The sequence below is a fragment of the Leopardus geoffroyi genome, chromosome A2 (assembly GCF_018350155.1).
Source record: "Leopardus geoffroyi isolate Oge1 chromosome A2, O.geoffroyi_Oge1_pat1.0, whole genome shotgun sequence".
Classification (NCBI taxonomy): Eukaryota; Metazoa; Chordata; class Mammalia; order Carnivora; family Felidae; genus Leopardus; species Leopardus geoffroyi.
Genome location: NC_059331.1, coordinates 169,201,625 through 169,220,734, shown reverse-complemented (window position 1 = coordinate 169,220,734; position 19,110 = coordinate 169,201,625). Strand labels below are relative to the sequence as shown.

The following is a 19,110-nucleotide window of genomic DNA, read 5'->3' as shown; positions in this document are numbered from 1 at the left end:
TTTGTGTTTTTTCCGTGATCCAGGACCCTGTTCATGGTCACACATTACATTCAGTTGTCATGACTTGTTAGCTTCTTTAATCTAGAGAGCTTCTCAGCCTTAGTTTACTTTTCATGATGGTTTTTGATGGTTTTGAAGAGTGTAGGCAGCTATTTTGTGGCATATCCTTCAGTTTGCCCTTACTTGATAGTTAGGTTAAATACACCTTATGCATCTTGGCAGGAGCTGCATAAGTGGTGTTCTGTCTTCCTCAGTGGAGGCACATGGTATCAGTTTGTCCTGTTATTGGTGAAGTTAGTTTTTTGTTTTTTTTTTTTTAATTTTTTTTTTTTTCCAACGTTTATTTATTTTTGGGACAGAGAGAGACAGAGCATGAACGGGGGAGGGGCAGAGAGAGAGGGAGACACAGAATCGGAAACAGGCTCCAGGCTCTGAGCCATCAGCCCAGGGCCCGACGCGGGGCTCGAACTCACGGACCGCGAGATCGTGACCTGGCTGAAGTCGGACGCTTAACCGACTGCGCCACCCAGGCGCCCCGATGAAGTTAGTTTTAATCAGCCACTCGCTCAGTTCGGGTGTCTGCCACATTTCTCCGTTGTGAAGCTGCTGTTGTACCTTCATAGTAAGTAATCGTAACTTGGGAAATAAGTTGTAATTAGGGAAATAGTCAAACTTCTCCTCATCAGACTTCTACCCACTGGTTTTAGTATCTGTTGGTGATTCTTGCCTGGATCAATTATTACTACAATGTTTGTAACATTTGACTGTTTTGGTGACCGCATTGGCTACAGGGAGTTCCTTTCAGATGGATCCTCTACCCTTTTGATACTGGTTTCTATTTGCTGTATCAAAGAGTTGGTGAGGTCATCTGCTCAGAGTGAGACGAAGTGGTTGGCTCAGGGGTTTTAAGGATAGTTGAGAGGGTCTGATGTAGTCTCATCGGCTAATGGGAGGATGATGTCTAGAGACGAATAAGAGGTTGAGGGCCCAAGTCAGGTTAGAGACCAGAAACTTCAAGTGCACTCAGTTGGCTTGGCTGCATTATTATTGTTGTTGTTGTTGTTGTTATCGTATAGCATACTTTTGTAACCTGATTATAGGCGTGGAGATGGTGAACATCTGGATGGATTGATTTCAGAGAGGATTTTGCTAAGTGGGTGAAATTTTAAGCTCCGAAGACTAGGATACTAGAGTGGAATAGGTAGAGGAGGAATCTGCTACTTTTTGTCTCATGATTCCTATACTTTTCCCTTTAGGAATGTATTTCACAAACTAAACCCAGCTCTTGAAATAATAATTAGCACTTAACCTTTTTTTTTTTTTTTTTTAACATTTATTCATTTTTGAGAGACAAAGTATGAGTGGGGGAGGGACAGAGAGAGAGAGGGAGATGCAGAATCTGAAGTAGACTTCAGGCTCTGAGCTGTGTCAGCACTGAGCTGACGTGGGGTTCCAACTCATGGACCACAAGATCGTAACCTGAGCTGAAATCGGTCACTTGACAGACTGAGCCACCCAGGCGCCCCTAAACTTTTTTTGATGCCTGTTTTTAAAAAGGATAGAACTAAAATTTTGTATTTGAAATATAACAGTTGCTATTTGTTTTTCAGAAAGATGCTTCTGACCCTTTCAGCCTAAATGAATTGCTAGACGAATTATCAAGGAAACAGAAAGAAGAGTTATGGCAAAGGCTCAAGAATTTATTAACAGATGTGCTATTGGAAAGCCCGGTGGCTGGATGGCGGATGGTGGAAGTCCAGGGTGAAGACAATATGGAAACAGAGCAGGATTCAAAAATGGTAGTATTGGTCTTTCAGATATATAATTTGTTACCTTTTCTTTGTTAAAAAATAGTTATTGTATGTAATTTTAAGTTAAGAAAAAATTTAAAGCTAGAAGTCTGTTTATTATAGTTTTACCTTTTCCAATCTTACCATTATTAATCTGCCATTCAGTGTTGGTGTTCTTTTTGGACAAGTGACCCGTATTCAATTTTAATTCACTTTTTAGAGTAAGCTAGAAGTGTGGGTTGATTTTTATAAAATTAGTAACCTTCACATTTAAAAAAAATGATATTTTTTGTTAGAGAGAGAGAGAGAGAGACAGAGAGAGACAGAGAGAGACTGCACGCACAGGGGAGGGGCAAAGGGACAGAGAGAGAGAGAGGAGAGAGATGGAGAGAATCTTAATCAGGCTCCATGCTCAGTGAAAGGTCTGATGCAGGGCTTGTTACCATGACCCTGGGATCATGATCTGAGCTGAAATCAGGAGTCAGACACTCAACCAACTGAGCCACCCAGGTGCCCCTAAAAATTGTATTTTAAGTTGATTTTAATTCACTTGAAATTTGAATTTTTTCATTTGTAGAAGAAAAACCTAGAAATAATTCATGCAATTACATCTGTGATTCTTGCATCTGTATCTGTAATAAATGAAAGTGAGAACTACGAAGACTTATTGGAATGTGCAGTCGTGTTAAATGGTAAGTTGCATTTTTGATAATGTGGCATATTTAGAAGTGGGTATCAAATGATTCTCGGTAAAAGGAAGCTGGTCATCGTGTAGAAGCAGAAGGTGTTAAGGCATAACTTTGCATTCAAGCTCTTTTACTTTAGCTAGATAAGGAGCAAAGAAGTACTCTTTTTAAAAAAAAAAATTTTTTTTTAACGTTTATTTATTTTTGAGACAGAGAGAGAGCATGAACGGGGAGGGTCAGAGAGAGAGAGGGAGACACAGAATCTGAAGCAGGCTCCAGGCTCTGAGCTGTCAGCACAGAGCCAGACATAGGGCTTGAACTCATGAGCTGCAAGATCATGACCTGAGCTGAAGTCGGATGCTCAACCGACTGAGCCACCCAGGTGCCCCGCAAAAATAATTATAATTAATGAGTTTTAAGACAAATCACCCAAGTGCCCTCACCCTCACTCTGTGAATAAATTAGTTACATGTGACACTTTCCTATCAGACTTTTCGTTCTTAGTGTCACTTGGATTTATGTATCTGTTTTATCCAGAATTCTTGCATGGAAATACAAGGTCTTATTAAGAAGTTACCTCTTGGGGCGCCTGGGCGGCTCAGTCAGTTAAGCATCTGACTTCGGCTCAGGTCATGATCTCAAGGTTTGTGAGTTCAAGCCCCGCGTCGGGCTCTGTGATGTCAGTTCAGAGACTGGCGCCTGCTTTGGATTCTGTGTCTCCCTCTCTCTCTGCCCCTCCCCCACTCACGCTGTCTCTTTCCGTCTCTCAAAAAATGAATAAATGTTAAAAAAAAAAAAAAAAAAGAAAAGAAGTTACCCCTAATCAGTATATAACTAGATCCGAAAGCTTTGTGAACGTTACTACAGTTTATTTTCAGTTCCCAAATAATTGTTGTATAAAATGAGTAGCACTAGTATTGTAGTTTCTCCTAACTTCCCATTAATTCAGGGATTGTACATGGATGTAATGGCATTCAGATATCTATGGATTATAATTAAGAGCATAATATTAGTATTTTGATTTTATTCTTGAGCTTTTCTTTTAATAAAAGCACTGCAGTCTTTATGTTCGTTTTACTAATTGCTTTTACTGTTTTTCACCAGTGAGCCAGAATTTGAGGCCAAGCTATCGAGGGACAGTTGTAGTGCATTCGTGGTCACTACAGCTGACCTGGCTTCAGTGTTGAGTGTTAATAACTGTGGGTGTCGTTGCACTTAGGTTCGGGTAGTTTCAGTACGTGTTTCTCTCAAATTAGGGTTTGGGGCAGTGTGACCTGAGCCTTCCAGTTCTAAAATTCTGTATTCTGTTGGGTCTGCTCTCACAGCAGTAGTAAACAGTTTTTTTAAGTTAACATCATTTGTCTTCTATAAGTAATGTTTATAAATTTTGTCAAGTTAAAGATAAACTGATACTTGCTTAGCGAACATTTGTAAGTCGTAGTACTTTACAATTTAAAGTACATAATACTTTATGTAGTACTTTACACAAACACTGGTTTGCTGTACTAACGGGACATATCCTGTGCTCTGTGTTAGGTATTTTATATGCGTTACCTGAATCTGAAAGAAAGCTGCAGAACGCCATTCAGGATCTGTGTGTCATGTGGTGGGAGAAAGGCCTGCCTGCCAAGGAAGATATGGGAAAGACTGCTTTTATCATGCTATTAAAGAAGAGTCTGGAGACTAAAACAGTATGTTTACTTTTTATTTATTTATTTATTTATTTTTTTTAATTATTTATTTATTTTTTTCAACGTTTATTTTTATTTTTGGGACAGAGAGAGACAGAGCATGAACGGGGAAGGGGCAGAGAGAGAGGGAGACACAGAACCGGAAACAGGCTCCAGGCTCTGAGCCATCAGCCCAGAGCCCGACGCGGGGCTCGAACTCCCGGACCGTGAGATCGTGACCTGGCTGAAGTCAGACGCTTAACCGACTGCGCCACCCAGGCGCCCCAGTATGTTTACTTTTTAAAATGCATACCTTCCTGGGGTGCCTGGGTGACTCAGTTGGTTAAGCGTCTGACTTTGGCTCAGGTCATGATCTCACAGTTGGTGAGTTCGAGCCTCGCATCGGGCTCTGTGCTGTCAGCTCACAGCCTGGAGCCTGCTTCAGACTCTGTATCTCTCTTTCTGCCCCATCCCCGCTCGCACGCAGTCTCTCTCTCAAAAATAAACGTTAAAAAAACCCAAACATACCTTTCTTTAAAAGCACATGTGTTCATATCAGTTAGGAATTATGTTTGCTTGTAAGTGGCCTGACTGCAGGTCCTTCCCAGTTAGGGTCTTTTTTTTTTTTTAATTTTTCATTTTTTTTATGTTTATTTATTTTTAAGAGCAATAGAGACAGAGCATGAGCAGGGGAGGGGCAGGGAGAGAGGGAGATACAGAATCCGAAGCAGGCTCCAGGCTCTGAGCTTTCAGCACAGAGCCTGACGCGGGGCTTAAACCCACGAATCGTGAGATCATGATCTGAGCTGAAGTCAGACACCCAACCAACTGAACCACTCAGGTGCCCCCCACCCCAGATAGTGTCTTTTTAACTTAGGATGTTCAGAGGTGGGCAGTCAAGGGTGGGCAGGGGCGGTGGCTCCACATATCAGTCTCATGCAGGCTTTGTCCATCTTCTGGGGTGTGTGGCCCCCGTCCTTCCTCTTACCACTGCGTGGTTGCAAGGTGGCTGCTGCACCTCACTTTCTGGTGTGAGTTCCAGGCAGGAAGAAGAGGCAGGGAAGCAGCAAGGCGAGATCTTCTCAGAAACTCGCAGTTTGTATCCAGCATACAGAATCTGGTCACATGGCCACATCTCTGCTGCAAATGGGGTTTTTGAAGGGATACATTGCCAATGTTAAAAGTAGAGATATTTTTAGTAGTGAAGAAGGGTTGGGATGACAGATAGGTGAGTGGGAGTGGCTGCCTGTGTCAGTGCGGTCCTCTGAGAGGCAGACCCCACCATGGACTGCCCAGGACTGCATGTACGCAGTGAAGGAGGAAGGGGGCAGGAGTGGTAGGGAAAGCCTTCAGGCTTAGGTGCAGGTGCCACACCTGTGGGAGGTGGGGTGTCAGACTGCAGCCTAGGCCTGAAGAGGTTTTGGGAACGCCAAGGGAGAGCAGAGTTGAGGATTGGATTGACTGAGTAGAACTTCCATACAGCACCCAGTGCTCCTCATAACAACTGCCCTCCTTAATGTCTGTCACCATCTAGCCCATCCCCTGCCCACTCCACCAACTGAGGATTGAATTTAACTTGGTCCACTTCTCAGCCTTTAATCTTTGGTGTGCACTTAAGAAATCTAGAAAAAGAACAGTTTTTTCCCCTGATCAGAACAACAGATACTTAGGTTCATCTTAAGACAGTTGGGCAAGTGAATAAAAGGGAAAATGAGGAAGATAAAAATCACCCATAATTCCACTACCTAAGGTGATCATTGCTATTTGAGGGATATTTAGGAATTTCTCTTTGTCTTTCTCTCCCTCATATTTTTACTTCCTTACGACAGATTTCTAGAAATGTAATTCATAGGTCAGTGGATTTGAGCTTGATGTACATTTGGAGCTCTTGGTACACATTGCCAACAGCTTTGTAGAAAGCTTGCACTTAATCACACTCTCCCTGTCCGTGTGTCTGTCCCACCATGGGCTCCAAGGATCCACCAGTTTGGTGACAGAAAAGACCCTTTGTGGTTGTGCCCTCAGCTTGCCATAGGAGGATTGAAGAATGCTTGTTTGCATCAGGATTTATCCTTAAGCCATTGTCGGTTTATCTTTTTAAAATCTGTTTTAAAAAAGATCCATTTCACTGCCTTTTTATCTTTTTAATAAAAAAAAATTTATTTATTTGTTGATTCATTTATTTAAAGATTTTAAAGTAATCTATACACCCAATGTGGGGCTCAAACTCATAACCCCAAGATCCAAGAGACACGCTCTACCAACTGACTCAGCCAGGTGCCCAATATGGGGCTATTTCAATTTAATTTGTAGTGAAGAAACTAAAAGCTGGGTCCCTCACCAGCTTGGTCCCTCACCAGTCATGGTTCTGTGCTCTGAAGCCCAATGGGGCTGGTGGTCGCCGCAGTGCTCGCTACAGACTAGGGCGTGCACAGCGCAGAAACTGGACGGCACTGCCTGTCAGTCCTTCCGTTTGCTTTTGCCATTTTTCCCTTTTTGATGAACAATCCAGAGTTGTAATAATTTATAATATAAGGTATTCTTATGACATATTTGAAATGTGACCTTAATTATTTATTAAAAACTAACGTTTTTGTTTTTTATGTCATTCCTAGGGTGTAGACATATGTCGGCTTTGGCGTATTCATCAAGCTTTGTATTGCTTTGATTATGATTTAGAGGAAAGTAAAGAAATTAAAGATATGCTGCTTGAGTGTTTCATAAGTGTAAAGTATATCAAGAAAGAAGAGGTAACTGGGTTTTTCTTTTTTGGTGTTTTGTGAACTGCTTTTTAATGGATGTTTTTCCTAAGTTCATGTAGTTGATGATGTACCATGCTCAGTGTTTTAATGAAGGAGTCAGCCTAGCCATCAAAAGTTACTTTATTTATTGCACATTTTTACTGCATAGCAGTATGATGCAAACACTTTACAAATCGTTGCTTACTTCATCATTAAATGAGATGGTGATAGGTGGCTGTGTGAATCGTGGGGGAACCATGGTTATAGTTTAAGTTACAAATGATTAAAAACAAGTTTGAGAATACACTTCCTGGTGCATCAGACCCGACACTCTGCCCTAATTCCAGGTTATTGGCACATACTGAGAACGGTTGTCAAGTGGTATTCTTGATTTCTTCTTTCTGGCCATCCAGTAAATCCAAAGAGAGGCTTCTGTTCACTGCTGCACTGTCCATTTTGGTGGCCATTCCCCTATGTCCCTACTGAGCACATGAAATACGGGCAGATTGTGGCATGAAGTGGAAAATATGTGGATTCAAGACTTAGTATGAAGAAAGAATGTAAAATAGCGCATTAATAATTTTTATATATTTATTACATATTTAAATGCTAATGTTTTGGTTGTACTGGTTTCCATAAATATATTATTAAAATCAGTAATAGGGGCACCTGGGTGGCTCAGTTGCTTAAGCATCAGACTTCAGGTCATGATCTCATGGCCATGAGTTTGAGCTGCATCAGGCTCTGTACTGACAGAGCGGAGCCCATTTTGGATTCTTTGTTTCTTGTGCGTGGGTGCGCACGCTCTGTCTCTCTCTCAGCCCCTCCCTCCACATTCATGCTCTCTCTCTCTCTCAAAAATATTAAAAAAAAAATTACTTTAGCCTTTTTTACTTTTATTAACATGGCTATTAGAAGATTAAAAGTTACAGAGAGGCTTGCATGGTTTTATTGGACAGTTCTGATTTGTTATCTTAGTATTCTTCTGTCGTCTTATTTTATTAAACATCGACTATATTCCCATGCCAGAGATGCAGAGAAGAATATTGTTTTTGTTGCAGAGTATAGCCTTTGTTTCTGTTTGCTTGTTGCTTGCAGACGTGTATGAGGCAGAAGGAGGGAGTCCTCACTACTCCCTGAAGTAGGTGGGGAGGGACTCTCAGAGGAGGACGAGTACCAGTTCTGAGGCCCTTAAATGAACAATTTTTTTCACGGTCTTGCAGCTAGTCAGGGGCAAAGACACGGTTTGACCCGATTTGCCCACTCCAGGACACCCTCTCCCATCAGCTAGGTTAAAGGACCATATGTGATTACTGACCGTACTGACCAAGGGTCAGAAAGGCTGTTTTTAGATCCCTGTTTGTTCACTTACTAGGTGGTTGATCAGACTACCTGGAACCTCGTGTTTCGTTCTGTAAAATAGGAACAAGGGTGTTTCTCTCTCAGGATTCCTGAGGAGCACACGAGGTGATGTGCATAGAACCTTTAGCACGGGTGCTGGCAGGGACTGAGCACGTGGGAGGTTCCCTGACTGTGCCTACTGCTTTTACTGCATCATCGTTGTTGGAAAAGGCACTAGACCTGAGGCCTGTGCCCTGAGCATCTCCAGGACTGTGGTTAAAGTTAAGGACAGTAAAGCAGCTGAGAGTGGGTTCAGACAAGTAAACTCTATTTAGAGTGACTTGTGTATAGTACACAGTGACCTGCACATCAGCTTATGTGTGTGTAAGTGCAAGTAGGCAGTATAGACGTAAATTTTTGTGTATGTTAATGCTCCTCTTTTATTTAAATTGATGTCTTTTGGATTTACAATATCCAAACTTAGTTTCTTAATCAGTCATTGCTTTAGTTAGGTCAGTTTTGTCATTCTCAGTAAATGACAAATATCTTGTGCTATAATGGCAAATTACTTCCGGTAAATACTTTTTGTTTTTAACTTGCCTGTTGCAAGCACGGTCCCCTGCCATTTATATCAAAGTGTGTTGCATTGCCATAGGATTCCAGAGACAGTAGTGGTAGACTGGTAAGCAGTGAAGAGATGATGGTGCTGTTCACTGGGAAAATTCTTGGAGGATGTATTTTTTGTGCTCTATGGAGTACAAGTATCATTACTGCTTTTTAGGTCTACGTGTAATTTAGTAGTATGCGTATAAATTAACATGAGCAATGTGTGTATTTGAAAATTCTAGTTTGGTAGATACTTAGCCTCTTAACTTTACAGATCCTCAGTTTTCTCATTTATAGAAGGTGATAGGAACTGATGTTCAATTCCCTCCCATCTCCAAATGCTAGATTTCAAGCATACTTTGATTTTAGGTTATGCAGACATCCATGCCAGAGCCAGAATGAGATGTTTGTGGGCTAATTAACTTAGCTACTGGGCAGCATGGTAAACGCGGAATCCTGTGGTCCAGCAAAGGAGCTCAAGGGTGTCTTCTGGCTCTTGCCCTGCTGCCCAGCTGCTTCACTCCAGGGGCTTCCACTGCTGTCCTTAGTTACAGTTATGGATGCTTCCTTTGTTAGTGTTACTAAACATCCAAAGAATTATTTGTTTTTTAGTTACTGCAAAATTTTTACTTGGTTACTATTTCAACATTATGTCTTTTGGTTGCAATTTCAACATTGTATCTTTTTTATCATTTACAGGGAAGAAGATTTCTTAGTTCTCTCTTCAGTTGGAATATACATTTTATTAAAATGATCCATGAGACCATTAAAAACCAGTTACAGGGATTACCAAAGTAAGTATGAAAAGTAATTAATATTTTGTGCTGTCTTTTTTAAAAAAATTTTTTTTGTGTTTATTTTTAAGAGTGACAGAGAGCGTGAGCAGGGGAGGGGCAGAGAGAGCGGGAGACACAGAATTTGAAGCAGGCTCCAAGCTCCGAGCTGTCAGCACAGAGCCCGATGCAGGGCTTGAACTCATGAAACGTGAGATCATTACCTGAGCCGAAGTCAGACGCCCAACCGACTGAGCCACCCAGGCGCCCCAATATTTTGTGCTGTCTTAATCTGATTATGAAATCGTCAATTTGGCCTGACTTTTTTTTTTTAATGTTTTTTATTTATTTTTGAGACAGAGAGAGACAGAACATGAACGGGGAAGGGGCAGAGAGAGAGAGGGAGACACAGAATCGGAAGCAGGCTCCAGGCTCTGAGCCATCAGCCCAGGGCCCGACGCGGGGCTCGAACTCACGGACCACGAGATCGTTACCTGAGCTGAAGTCGGGCGCTTAACCGACTGAGCCACCCAGGCGCCCCTGGCCTGACTTTTTAAGTTATATTAATGTATTGGAAACTTTAGAAACTATCTCTTATTTATTATGTACTGTTTTTATTGTGTACTGTTATTTTTTTTAATGTTTATTTACTTTTGGGGGGGGAGAGAGAGTGCACAGTGTGAGTGGGGAGAGGGGAAGAGAGAGAGGGAGACAGAGGATCCTAAGCAGGTCCCATGTTGCCAGTGCAGAGCTCGATGTGGGACTCAAACTCATGAACTGTGAGATCATGGTCTGAGCCGAAATCAAGAGTCAGACAGATGCTCAGCTGACTGAGTCAGCCAGGTGACCCTGTATTGTTATTTTAATTATGTGTTCATTATGTACTGTGGTATCTCTGGATAGTTTTTTCCTTGCTATGGGAAATCATTCTTTTTCAGTAATGACATTGAAATTAAGATTTTTTTTTTTTAATGTTTATTTATTTTTGAGATAGAGAGAGACAGAGCATGAACAGGGGAGGGTCAGAGAGAGAGGGAGACGCAGAATCTGAAGCAGGCTCCAGGCTCTGAGCTGTCCGCACAGAGCCCGACGTGGGGCTCGAACCCATGGACCGTGAGATCATGACCTGAGCCAAAGTTGGACGCTTAACCAACTGAGCCACCCAGGCGCCCCTGAAATTAAGATTTTAATTTGTGTTTATTCTTTAGTAAATTATTTGCCAGTTAAATCTTAGCCTCATTCGCAGTAAATTCCATGTCACTTGCACTTCTGACACCATGAATGTAACATCTGCTCCCCAGTTTACTGTGATTGAGCTTTGTAGTTTGGTGGGAAGGGTCCTGCAGGGTAAGAGTCTAGGCATAGGTGCACGAGCCTGAGTGCCCAACATCTTGGAAACTAACAGCAGTCGAAACTGTCATGGCAAATGTTTGAATGTTTGCTGTGTGGCAGGTAAAGAGCTCAGTGCTTAATTTGCTCTGCAAATGAGTACTTAGTGTGCGTTTTAAAACTGAATTCTTAAACTCTTGAGGTGGGCTTGGTTACTGAGTTTCCCTCTGTCAGGCAGCTTGTGTAAGTACTGAGCTGAGCTTTGACTCTGAATCCCTATCACAAAGCTCCTGATGTTCGCAAGAATGCTTTTTCCTCCTGTTTCCTCACTGGCAAAATATTTGGGTTGAACAGTAGATTTCTAAACTGTGATTCTAAAATCAACTCTGGTATTTTAGGGCTCCCTAAACTTGAGGGAATTAGTAGTCTGGAAAGTCCAAAATTGACTCCCAAGTCGAAATTTTATTTATATTTAAACATTCTTTATTAACCTTGACTGAGAAGGAAGAAAATTGATACTTCAGTTCCCCTTCTCAAAATCCCTTCCCTTTTCTTCTCTCTACTGCAGGTAGATAACCTGTTCCTGCAGGTACTTTGCAGAGCACTAGTCTGTGGTGGGGTTCCTCCTGTTCTAGGATAGGAGGGGACCTGAAATGATACATTAAAAGTGTGATTGTTTGGGGGGCGCCTGGCTGGCTCAGGTGGAAGAGCATGTGACTCCCCATTTTGGGCTCGTGAGTTCAAGCCCCACTTTGGGTGTAGAGATTACTAAAAAAAATAAATAAACTTAAAAAAAAAGTTTGAACTTTCACTAACTTTTTTTTTTTTTTTTTTTTTTTAAATAGATCTTTGATGGTGCACATTGCAGAAATTTATTTCAGAGCTTGGAAAAAGGCTTCAGGGAAAATATTGGAGGTATTTTCTTTCCATTTTATTAAATGTTAACATTTATTTTTGTCGTATTCTAGTTACCAAATAAGTCATCACAGATAGTCATTTAATATCTGTGTTGATGCTCTTTGTCAAAATAAAGGCAGATAATGAGACTTTATGTGATGGGGATTCACTCTCATTCCTATAAATTTTCGTGCTCAGCCACAGACCCAGGACTCTCGCCACCCACTGGGATGTGCAGTTTGAGTGAAGTCAAGATTTGCCGAGTAGCATTTTGGTAGCTTTGTTAGGTCTGTGAATGTGTCCAGTCCAAACGGAGACGTGCTGTAAGTGTCAGGTTCTGAAGATGTAGTGGGGAAAGAAGGACATGAAATATCTCATGAATGTGTTTTTGAAACATTGCATGTTGAAATGATAGTGTTTTATTTATTTACTTAAAAAAAATTTTTTTTAACATTTATCTATTTTTGAGACAGAGAGAGACAGAGCACGAATGGGGGGAGGGCCAGAGAGAGAGGGAGACACAGAATCCGAAGCAGGCTCCAGGCTCCGAGCTGTCAGCACAGAGCCCGATGTGGGGCTCGTACTCATGGAGCGCGAGATCATGACCTGAGCCGAAGTTGGACGCTCAACCAACTGAGCCACCCAGGCGCCCCGAAATGATAGTGTTTTAAATATATTGGGCTGCACAAAATATATTGCTAAAATAATTATGCCTGAGTTGTTTTGTTTTGTTTTTCTGTTTTTAATGTTGCCACTAGAAAATTTAAAATTGTGTTTGTGGTTAGGGTTCCCATTTCTGTGCCTATCTCAGACTACCTCATAGCTTTTAGTTATACTGTTTTTGGGAATTTAAAGACATTTGTTTTGAATATGGCTTACCTTTAATGACGACATAATATCTGCATTGTGAAGATGTGGCTGTATAATTCACAATTACAATAAGACATTCAAAGGCCTTTTTGAAGAAGTATCAAAAGAAAGTGTTTTTGGCTGATATCCCTTATATTTTTCTCATACTGGGTTCTTAAATGTGTTTTTTTTTTCCTTCTGAGAATAAAATTTTTACTCTTAAGTCGAAGAGGGGTCTTTGCTTTTTGGGGAGCAGGCCCTGAGCTGGTGGGTAGGGAAGGTGTTTACTGATGTTTGGGCTGCTTTCTATCCACTCTGCTCCTGTGCAGCTTAAGCTTGGTTTATATTACCAGGGTTTGTCACTGACTTCTGGAAGATAAAAACTTACCGCTTACATTCCCCTGCTGACAACATCCACAGTCATTTTACAGTGTATTATTATTATTTTTTTTAATATTTGTTTATTTTTGAGACAGAGACAAACAGAGCATGAACGGAAGAGGGTCAGAGAGAGAGGGAGACACAGAATCCAAAGCAGGCTCCAGGCTCTGAGCTGTTAGCACAGAGCCCGACATGGGGCTCAAACTCACAAACCATGAGATCATGACCTGAGCCGAAGTCGGAGGCTCAACCGACTGAGCCACCCAGGCACCCCTACAGTGTATTATTTTTTTTGAGGAAAAGGCAAAACCAGGACATTGGTATTCATTTTTGCATTGTTTTATTATTGCATAACACTTGTTCACAGGAAAGAATATTTGTTCCCCCTTTTTCCAGTAGTGGTTTTAAAAACAGGTGTTTGTAGGGGCGCCTGGCTGGCTTAGTTGGTAGAATGTGCAACTCTTCCTTCTCCAGACGTGAGTTCCAGCCCTGTGTTGGGTATAGAGATCTCAGTCAGTCAGTCAATCCACATTAAAAAAAAAAAAAATAGGTGTTTGTAGTTAAAAACATGATTGTTTGATTGAATCTGTACCAAATGAGTGCCAGCTTTTTACTTCTCAGGCTCTCTGCCCTCCCTTGCTTCCTCCCTCCGTTCAGCTTTTTAAAGCAACCAAATGTGACATCTCATGTCCACGTACTGCAGTGTGTATCTCTAAGGAATGTAGGTATACAATGCCAGTAACATACTTAACAAAATTAACGATTTCTGGGTATTTTTGAAAATATTTACATTTCTCTGTTTTGTTTCAAAATGTCTTTTTACAGCTTTCTTTGGAATCAGGATCCATTAAGTCTCCCGTGGCATTTGCTTGTTAACTCGTTTAAATTTCTCAGAGCATTCCTCCCTCTCTCCTTTTCCGTTTTCAAAACCTGTGCCATGCATGGGTGTGTTGAAGAGCCTGGATCAGCTATCCTGTAGGATGTCCACATTCTGGTAGTTAGCTCTCCAGCTCCAGCTGTTGTGGCACAAACACTCCATAGGTAGCACCCCATATTGCATTTCATCACAGGTCGGTGTGTGGGTCCCCACATACAGGATGCCAAGATTTATTAGTGGCTTCAGGTGAAGGAGGTATTTTCGGAGGTAATGAAGGAGGCTGATAGTAGTAGCTTTCTCATGTCCTTCCCTAAAGCCGTGGAGCCCCAGGCGTGGGGACAGAGTGCAGGGCAACACAACAGAGTCGTTGGGATTCGGGCTACCCCTGGTGGTTGGCTCTGCTTCCGTTGCCCAACTCTGAAGGTCCGTAGGTGGCATGGGCTAACTGAAGAGTTTCCCACACCCACAGCCCCACCTTGTCCTCTCCATGGAAGTCCTGGAAGATCTTCTTTTGGTCACTTTGGAGTCCCAGCCCCCATCTTTCAGGTGGTTCAGCATCAGTTCTGGGGACAGATCCAGTCTGAGATCATCTGGGTCAGGAAGACTCAGAAGAGGGGCCCTCAGGCCACACTCACTCAGTCCCTGAACCATCTGGCTTGAACTGGCCTCAAGGGGTAGGTAGAAGCTTGTCCGCTATCTAGCACAGGCTTGGTAGTTCACCAGAGGAGAAAGAAGGAAGGGAGTATCAAAGCTGAAGGGATGCTAAGAGGTGTGGACTCAAAGTAGAAAAGCTCTCAACAGAGGACCTTGGTGCTTTCCCCCGTGAACTTGAAGAGGACAGAGCCGACTCCAGTGACTGCACCTCCTGCCCTGTCATCTGTCGGAGCACACGCCGGTGCCAGGTGGTAACTCACGTTGTGTTTGCCGTTCCAGACAATCGAGCACGGGTGCATCCAGGACTTCATGCACCATGGGATTCACCTCCCGCGCAAGTCTCCAGTGCATTCCAGGGTGCGCGAGGTGAGCGAGGCGTGCGGCTTTCTTGGTGATGTTTTTATCACTAAGAATTAAGTTAATCCCCCACAGGCATCAGCTTAAAGGAGCTTTCTTAGAATCTTGATATTCGGTACCTGGCAGTTTTAACTAGGAAAAGAAAGGTATGTTGTTAAGAGAACCAGAACCTTACCCCCAAATTTTTTTAAATTCTTTGACATAAAAATATCCAGAATCCTTACTTTCTGAGTACCACTACCACTTTTCTCAAAAATGGATATTTGGGATTATTTTTATTATTTACTTTCATGCATTTTGATATTCTGTAAACAAATGGAATAAATGTTTTGATAGTTTCTTTTGATCAATTTTGTTTTTACTTTTTAAATTTTATTAAAAATTTTAAAAATGTTTTATTTATTTTTGAGAGAGAGATAGAGTGTGAGTGGGGGAGGAGCTGAGAGAGAGGGAGACACAGAATCCGAAGCAGGCTCCAGGCTCTGAGTGTCAGCACAGAGCCCTGACACGGGGCTCGAACTCGCAAACCACGAGATCATGACCCGAGCCGAAGCCAGACGTTTAACCGACTGAGCCACCCAGGTGCCCCTACTTATTTTTATTATTATTTTATTTTATTTTATTTTGAGAGAGAGAGAGAATGTTTGTGCAGGCGGGGGAGGGGCAGAGAGAGAAGTGGAGACAGAGGATCCGAAGCAGGCTCTGTGCTGACAATAGAGAGTCCGATGTGGGTCTTGAACTCGCAAACCTCGAGATCGTGACCTGAGCTGAAGTCTGATACTTAACTGACTGACCACCCAGGAGCCCCAAGATTTGTTTTTAAAAGCTAATTCTAGGGGTGGCTGGCTGGCTCAGTCAGTAGGGCATGCAACTCTTGGTTGCAGGTTCATGAGTTAGGGCCCCACATGTGGCATAGAGTTTACTTAAAAGAAACTTTTTTAAAATGCTAATTTTAGAATTTAGATATGAATTTTATACTTATATTGTAAATGAGCTGACTAAATAATAAATAAGGCTTTATTTTATTATCTGTGTCATGATGACACTGATAGGTGTCTGATAATCATAACGATCTTGGCAGGAAGAATTGGAACATGTGGTCTGTTTAGGACCCAAGATCACTGTCCTAAACCAGGAATAATGCCTTGTGTGCTTCATTTTGGCAACAGCATGTCAAAAAGCTAAATGAACAAAGACTATCTCTTTACTTTTTTGTGTAGGGTATTACTATTATTTGTGGAGTGTAAATATATCAAGCTTGAAAGAATACAAAAACATCTTTACATTATTGGTATGTTAGTTTGAATTATCCATAGGTTAAATACCCAGAGACGAATATATCCAATTGTCTCCTGCCTCCTACCCCAATGACACATAATCCTAGTGTGGTTTCATTAAATTGTAGGTCATTTTGGGTCATTTATTCTACGTATATGATTTGTATTTCAGATACATCATAAGGAATGGTAGCGTGTTTAACTATAAATTTGTGACATAATTGCTTCCTTTTTGGTAGAAAATAAAGACTTTTTTTCATATTTGATTTCTGCTCTGATAGTGTGGGTAATTAAGATATTATATGTATAGATATCACTATTTGATAAACTATATCAAAATACACAATTAAAAGGAAGAACATTAAATTTCACTTTTTTTAATTTCACTTTTTGAATGCAGTATATTCCTAGACTTTAATTCTTATCATTGCTTATAATACATTATAGCTTCTTCCTCAAATCTGCTTTTTTGGTAAACATCACATTTATATGATAAATTATTTTACTGATGTGTTGAAAGAAGCTTTAGGAAATGCTTCATATGTCATTTAAAAGTAAAAATCCCCAGGGTGCCTTGGTGGCTCAGTCGGTTAAGTAAGTGTCTGACTCTTGGTTTCAGCTCAGGTCCTGATCTCACAGTGTGTGGGATCCACATCAGGCTCTGTGCTGACAGCATGGAGGCTGCTTGGGATTCTCTCTCTCCCTCTCTCTCTACCCCTCACCTGCTTGCGAGTGCTCTCTTTCCCTCTAAATAAATAAATAAACTTAAAAAAAAAAAAAGAAAGGAAGTAAAAATTCCCATATTGTTGAAAATCTTCTAACATTAGGTAGTTGTAATGGTTGCCCAACTCTGTAAATATATTAAAGCCCATTAAATTATATACTTTAAAAGAGCAGATGTTGGGGCGCCTGGGTGGCGCAGTCGGTTAAGCGTCCGACTTCAGCCAGGTCACGATCTCCGGTCTGTGGGTTCGAGCCCCGCGTCGGGCTCTGGGCTGATGGCTCAGAGCCTGGAGCCTGTTTCCGATTCTGTGTCTCCCTCTCTCTCTGCCCCTCCCCCGTTCATGCTCTGTCTCTCTCTGTCCCAAAAATAAATAAACGTTGAAAAAAAAAAAAGAGCAGATGTTATGGTACATGATATACAACCTGATAAAGCTATTTAAAAATCTTTCTGTGTATACCATTTATATCAAAACTTGATAATACTATACTCAAAAAAACTATAGGGATGCTTGTGTGGCTCAGTCAGTTAAGCATCCAACTTTTCTGCTCAGGTCATAATCTTGTGGTTTGTGCGTTCAAGCCCTGCATCCGGCTCTCCACTGTCAGTGTGGAGCCCGCCTGGGATCCTCTGTCCCCCTCTCTCTCTGCCTCTCCCCTCCTTGTTCTCCATTTCTCTCTCAAAAATAAATACAGTTAAAAAAAAAAAAAAAAACCTATACACTAATATCACTTATCACCATCAGTAAAAATTCCTAAATAACTAGAAGTCAGAAAAAATAATCCCCAGACTGTGTGAAATTGATTCAGGTTCACTTAAAGTATAATCTCTTGTTTGATAGTCTGTTTTAATTTTTATTTTCCACTTTTCACTAATATAGTTTTAGTTCCAAGAGTGGTGAATTAAGGAAGTAAGGCAAAACTGATAGTTGCTGGGGATGAGTCTGAAGAGTTGCAGAGAGATTCTGGCTGGTGAAAAGGGCAGTAGAAAAGGGACAAAGCAGTGGAAGCTGAGTGCACAACCCCTTCTCTGATTGTTCCTCAGTTTGGGAAGGACTTGCCATCCAAGTTAAGCTGACCTGGTGAGGGGCCACTGAACAGTGACACCCACTGTGAGACCTGTGCCTGTTTCGGAGGCTCATTATAGGTTCTTGGAACCACAGATGTGGGACCAGAAACAGGCTGTAGAAGCCATGTAGGCTGACTCTTCCACACACTCTTTTTCCACTTCACCTCAAAGGGCTGCGGTCTCTGTGAACTTTTTCTGAGGTTATTTGGTTATTGCTAGAAGAGTAGAAACTCTAACCGAAACCTTTTTGTAGCCCAAGATCATTGATCTTTGTTTCTGCCACTGGTTTCTTTCACGTGATCACCTTTACGCCTTGAGAACCAACAGCATATGTATCACTGTATCTTCTCCTCTTAGGAAAGAATTATCCAGACTTGTGAAGCAGGAAGGGCAATTTTGGTGGAGAGAACAACCTGTCCTCTGTGTTGAAAGTAGGATCTTAAGTGCTCTTTTTAAAAACATTACCTTTCTTTTCTTCTTTTCTTGACTCTTAGGTGCTGAGCTATTTTCATCATCAAAAGAAGGTTCGTCAGGGAGTGGAAGAGATGCTTTACAGATTATATAAACCCATCCTTTGGAGAGGACTAAAGGTACTGTTAGTCTGTCCATGTTTAGAACGTGCTAATTATGCTGTTGAATGTATCATGCTCTAGTTCAGAATTGTGATGACGTAGTAATGAAAACTGGAAGCTTTGTGAAATTTGGGGACATATGTTTTTTATTTTTTTATTAAGAAGATCTGAATTGGTTAAGTGCTGACTACATGGTAGGAACGGGTTTGTCATGTTGTGTAAACCAGCAGAGGCGTTGGGAGTCTGCAGAGCTGAGCTTGGCCATCCTGGTCCTTCTGTTGATGACTGGGAGACAGGATGACACCCTTCCAGGGAGAGAACACTAGTACTTTTCAACATGGTAAATCTGGTCTTGGGAGGGATATAGTCACTGTTTCTTAGTGACATAAAGTGGACATTGAGTCTTTTAATATCTGTCAGTACTGAGCCAAGAGTTTGGTTTAGCTCACGGAAGGTCTCCTAGGTTTGGCCAGTTTTAAATACTGTAATTGTCTTTAATTTGTAAGTAAGTCTATACTGAG

The 19,110-nt window shown here is 41.5% G+C and overlaps 1 protein-coding gene across 12 annotated transcripts in view; it reads left to right on the top strand.

The window, feature by feature from the left end:
* The window catches only part of NCAPG2 (non-SMC condensin II complex subunit G2), a 66,547-nt gene that overhangs the window by 5,783 nt on the left and 41,654 nt on the right, over positions 1-19,110 (top strand). For all 12 annotated transcript variants that reach the window (XM_045496343.1, XM_045496351.1, XM_045496350.1 and 9 more), the window contains 8 exons: positions 1,611-1,799; positions 2,368-2,482; positions 4,013-4,167; positions 6,762-6,896; positions 9,534-9,628; positions 11,782-11,851; positions 14,874-14,960; positions 18,512-18,607. In XM_045496343.1, the coding sequence (XP_045352299.1) occupies positions 1,611-1,799; positions 2,368-2,482; positions 4,013-4,167; positions 6,762-6,896; positions 9,534-9,628; positions 11,782-11,851; positions 14,874-14,960; positions 18,512-18,607 (942 nt within the window). The remainder of the gene's footprint in view (positions 1-1,610; positions 1,800-2,367; positions 2,483-4,012; positions 4,168-6,761; positions 6,897-9,533; positions 9,629-11,781; positions 11,852-14,873; positions 14,961-18,511; positions 18,608-19,110) is intronic.